Source organism: Rutidosis leptorrhynchoides, chromosome 3 (genome assembly GCF_046630445.1).
Source record: "Rutidosis leptorrhynchoides isolate AG116_Rl617_1_P2 chromosome 3, CSIRO_AGI_Rlap_v1, whole genome shotgun sequence".
Lineage (NCBI taxonomy): Eukaryota > Viridiplantae > Streptophyta > Magnoliopsida > Asterales > Asteraceae > Rutidosis > Rutidosis leptorrhynchoides.
In genome coordinates, this window is record NC_092335.1 from 537,344,543 (window position 1) to 537,350,036 (window position 5,494).

At 32.7% G+C, this 5,494-nt stretch overlaps 1 protein-coding gene across 1 annotated transcript; it reads right to left on the minus strand.

Annotated features, from left to right (window-relative positions):
* Nucleotides 1-342: 342 nt before the first annotated feature.
* Nucleotides 343-4,953, minus strand: LOC139898446 (WD-40 repeat-containing protein MSI4-like). Its single transcript, XM_071881175.1, has 15 exons — nucleotides 4,682-4,953; nucleotides 4,135-4,198; nucleotides 3,771-3,857; nucleotides 3,618-3,680; nucleotides 3,406-3,471; nucleotides 3,240-3,314; nucleotides 2,945-3,020; nucleotides 2,642-2,828; nucleotides 2,384-2,465; nucleotides 2,225-2,298; nucleotides 1,825-1,936; nucleotides 1,654-1,728; nucleotides 1,261-1,337; nucleotides 876-975; nucleotides 343-666 (listed from the first exon to the last, which is right to left on the minus strand). The coding sequence occupies exons 1-15, from the start codon at nucleotides 4,807-4,809 to the stop codon at nucleotides 565-567; spliced, it is 1,368 nt and encodes a 455-aa protein (XP_071737276.1). The 5' UTR covers nucleotides 4,810-4,953; the 3' UTR covers nucleotides 343-564.
* Nucleotides 4,954-5,494: the final 541 nt, after the last annotated feature.

Consider the following 5,494-nt stretch of genomic DNA (forward strand, 5'->3'; position numbering starts at 1 on the left):
AGTCGCATACACATTTGCCCTTGTATTTGTTACTCATATCAACTGATGTTTCAATTATGTAAATCTCTAGGTTATAATCGGTTTACTACTTTAACATAAACAGGTTTTACTATCTATAACATAAAACAGATAGATGACCAGAATTATTGAGATGGTGAGAGCTTCTTGTAATCACATAACGCGATACATAAAAATGTCTTTTCAAGTCCAAATTCCTTAAAACTATATGACTTTCAGTTCGCTCAATTTAAGAAATTGTATGATAAAATAATTACAGTATTTTTTTTTTGATAAAATTTTAATTGCATCGTGTTAATAATAGCTCTCTTTTGGATGTGGAGGTTTGTGTAATCATCCATTAAATACTTCATTACTTGCATATACTGAATTGGACATTTCAATTTTTGATAAAGTTAGGAAGTCTTAATTGAAATTCGCCACACAAGACTATCACTCTACGTCAGGTTTCAACCAACCAAAATCATGCAAACACCTCATTTTTTTAAAGTAAAGGCAACAAACAAGGCGAAGTATTGATCAAAAGCAATCCTATTATTATTATTATTAAGCCTTTGGACCGCATCCTGCAACATGAGCCTTGAAGTCTTCCAACTCACCTAAAACTTCATCCCTGGGTCTGTATATCAAATCACTCATTCGCCATATCTGCACCACACATACACATGTCATTACTTCACATCTTATTTGGTTCTCCATTGCGTAACCAGGTTGTAAAATGGGCATCAAATATAAAGTCCAGATATCACACTATATTTAGAGCTATTGTTCATGTTTGCCACCTCCACATCAGATAATTTTAGCCAGATTATAAAAAAAAAAAGAAGGAAAAAAAAAAAAAAAAAAAAAAAGTTCACCTGAAGGGTGCCACCGCCACTGGTAGTTTCGACATCATCTGATACACTCACAATAGTCCATGGATCATAAACATTCCAATGGAAGTCAACCACTTTGTCCCTGGGGTACCAGTTAGTCAGTAAAGCATTTGTGACTTTGAAAGCTTCTCAGAAACAAAAAAAATGTTTAGTTTAATAATAATAATATAGACGCAACATGTACAACGGTGTTTAAGATATAAAAAGCAAACAACAGCTTTTATTCCATTAACTTTGTATATATAGATAAAATTCCACAACTCGGACTTCTCTAACGTCCTATATTCAGATGGATAGAGATATCATGCAATCTATATTCAGATAGTCCTCAAATAAACTTATATCACAGAGATTAACAAAACAAAACCTGTGTCCACAATGTTTAAAGAACAACCCAGGAGCAGCATTTGAAGATCTTGTCCCATGTTCTATCTTCTTGCCAACCTGCAACACAATGCAGTGGATCACAGATAAGAATTGCATACATACCTTTTATGACATTCTAGCTTTTTTGTATACTAGTTATCGGTCGGTGTATGGAACTGGAAACGGAACCAGTACCAGAACTAAGCCTGCCTATTCTAAGTTTTATGTTCATATTTCATAGATAACACTTTATACTTGTATATTCTTCATATATTGGAAAACTCGAGTTGGTATTCAGTTTCACAGTTTGGTTTCTAAACGCTTCAATTCTAACCTGGTACCATAACCATACCAGTACCAAACTGATTTAGATCAGCCTAGAAAAATGCTGTACCTTTTCATAATCCCAGATATTTACGCAACCATCCTCAGCTGAACTCCCAAACACAGAAGACTTGTCAGGACACCACTACAAGACACGCAAAATTGTCAAATTAAAACATAGTCTTATATTACTAAGAAAAAAAAACAAAGAAAAATCTAATCTAATAAATGATCAAATAACCTGGACACACAGAACAGCAGCTTTGTGGTCTACAAATTTATGAACAGGACAACCAACTCCATCAGAAGTTAAGTTTCGCCGGTCAAACAAGCAAACAGAGTGATCCGCTGACCTGAACATGACACACAACAATTTACCAATTAACTCCAAAGTACTAACAACCATATGACAGTATTTCAAGAAAAGAGTCACAATTGAAGTAATAGAATACACCACAATTACAACGTAATAACACAAGATAATATACGCAATTCTCATTTGATTTACATATAAAGTTTTAATATAACACACTTAGAGCTGTGACAAAAGAGAACTGGAAGTGAGTTCTTTCTTGACTCAAGATATACTTCCAAAAGTTTGAACAATTCTACAAGCAAGATAAAGAAGTATACAAATGTACCCGGTTAGAATATAGTTCTCGTCATGGGGACTCCAATCAACGCAGTGAACATCAGCATTATGTGCTTTTTCAACCTAATTTTCAGAAGGAAAAAAAAAACCCAAATTCGCTCACATAAAAGAATTGAAGTTATTAAAACAGAATGTGAATTTAACAGACCTTCATTATGGGATTTGTTCCAATTCTTGCATCCCAAAGTATCAGACACGAATCATCTCCGACGCTGCAGAATTCCTGCGTACTACATCAACAAATATATATTTTAGCACCATAAGATTATGACATGATGTGATAATTACACAGGTGCTTGCAGTCGAGTTCCAGATTCTTGAAATAGTATCCACACGTATAGCTATATCAAAATTTAAATTTAATACAACAAGATAATGATAGTATAACTAGCGTAACGCAAATTACCTTGTTGGGCAGAACTGGACATCTTCAACTGTATCCGTATGCCCCTGAAAGATCCCACGAGGCCCAAGAGAGGCATTATCGGCCGGTTTAAGAATTGACCCTGTTGATCCTTGCGGGTTGGTTGACTCTCCAGCTAACGTTGATATATGGTCATGAATACTCCACAAAACCACAAACTTATCCTTCCCTGTGATAAATATCCCCAATAGTTAAATACTTATATGCTAAACAATAAACAGAGTCAACCTCTTCAAACCATAAAGTAAGTCAAAAAAATTGTGACATTTGTAACAATCTTCTGACCTCCAGAAAGTACATATGGTTCGGTTGGGCACATTGCAAGAGCAAACTCTGCGTTATCAGCATGTCCTGTAAGGACCTGCGTGACAGTTATGTATGTAATATCAAGCAAGCACAATGGGTCATTAAATCTATATGTTGCATAAGTATATGGCATTGTTATAAGGTCATGATTAAAAAAGTAAAGCTGAACATATATAAGCTGAATAAACATTCTTTGTTTCTAGTTATACAAGGTAAAGGCTCTAAATACAATATGAAAATGACAGAAACAAAACTAAGTGGAATGTAAACACACCAAATCAGGATGAGATTCAGTAGCTCCAAGAACGGCATAACGATTAGGTTGTGCTTCAATATCCCAAATGAGAACCTGGTTCCAGTAAATCATGAACATACGTCTAAAGAATTCACAAAAAAACTTCCAAACATATATAGATATAAAAGGATAATGATTTAAAGACCTCAGGAGAGTCGGTATGTGTAGCAATTATGTTCTTGTTTTGTGGCAGTTCTCTGATTCTGTTCACCTGAAAAGATATAAGTATTGCAATAATTGTTTAAAAAACATTAGTAACTAGTAATATTAATATGCATATAAAAAGTTAACCTAAAGATATGTGACAAATAACATTAATTCACACATTTCAGGTTTCAACTTGCATATGACTCTTACCTCACCAGGATGGATAATAGTTTTGTACTTCTTAACAAATGGAGATCGGGATTCTTCGTTGAACTAAAATACCAAGCAATCACAAAATTAGTCTGACCACATCATAGTATAATAAATAAGAGCATAACAGAGATGAGTAAATGAAAGTTCTACCTGAGATATGTGTTCCGCTGCAGCAACTTTTGGCTTCACCACATCACAATTTGCTATTACTAGCGTATTTGGAACACTTCCATCAGTCTATAAAGTAAATGACATCAAAATATCAGCCATTAACGGTCATATGGAGCAAACATAATCTTTTAAAAAGAATCTAAACCTTTGCATTAGCTAAACAAATGTATTACTTCAGTACCAATAACATCACCATATAAAACCTGACTGATTTACAAAAATGAAAATCAACGTATACTATTAAAGTCATACAATAGAGTCATATACCTTGATTAAAAGAACCAAAAGGTCCAAACACCCAAAAAAATATTACAAAATAAATCGCAACAAAAGGACGTCTTACCTGTTCCGATAAATACAAACGCTGCCTATTCTTGTTCTTCGATTGTTCCAAAAGCGGCCCCCACCTACTCACATAACATGATCAATAAACCCTAGGGTTTAGGACGAACAAAAATTGTTCTCTTTTTCTATCTAACGTAAATTTAAAAAAATAAGTAGCTAGTGATATTCATATCCTTAGCAACTAAACAAATAAAAACAACTTAAATCGCTCCATTTAGAAAAACAACTCAAAATGTTGTTACAACTTACAGTAGGGTTTTATAAAACAAACGCAACTTTCATCTCATTTGTTTTATAAAAAAAACTAGGGTTTGATTACCAAATCACCACCAGAATAATCAGTAGATAACATAGGGTTTCGTTACAAAGTCATCAATTAAAATCGATCAACTTGACGAAATCAACTCGAAATTTTGATACATTAGGATATGAAAATTATAATGAAAGCAAATAAGGTTTTGAGTAGGTACCTAGGGTTTTGTTAAAAAATGGCAACACAAGAAGAAGGTGCAAAAGAAATAGTAAAATTAGGGTTTAGTAGATACCGGCAAGAGAGAGAGGGCCAAACGAGGTTATGATTAGCAAGCCAATCATACAGAATGGGAACAACTGATTTCCAGCGACTATATTTGTCATCAACAGCAACAGAAAGTGTAGCCTTTTTTTCACGCATTTTGGGATCCTTCCTTTCTAATATTATTTGTTATTACAAGCGTACCAGTTGTTGTGTTGTTGTTGCTGTGTTTTTGTTGAAAGAGCCTTTAGGTCTTCCTCTTCTTGTAGGCTATTGTGACAGTGGTGGTGTTGCTACTTCAAGTTTCTTCTTCCATTAAATTTTAAAATGATAAATATAAATATAAATATAATAATTATTAATCTTCTATCGTTAATATTAAAATCCTACAATAATAATATCATTATTAGGCTACCTTTTTTATTAAGAAAAAATTTAAGCATGGTGAATGATGTTATTAATCCAAATAATTTTGAATTAAAATTAAATCTTATTAATTAATTATTATTATTAAATCTTATTAATAATTATTCTAATTATTAAAATTAAATAATTTTGAATTATTTTAATTAATTATTTTTAATTGAGTACGAGAAGGTATAAAAGCTAAACAGAAAAAATCAATTCTAAATATATATTTTAATTTACACTTTTAAAATAAAATGACAACCAATATTATCTCTTATGATTGAATGTGGATTGTTTAATATGCATTTTAGGTGTATGATGAAATGTTCAGCTGACGAGTTTCTTAGTCGGACTCTGTGGTTCCACGGGTCATTCAACTAAATAACTTTAGCATTTACGTTCACTTAATACCTAAAACATATTATTAAACAGTTTC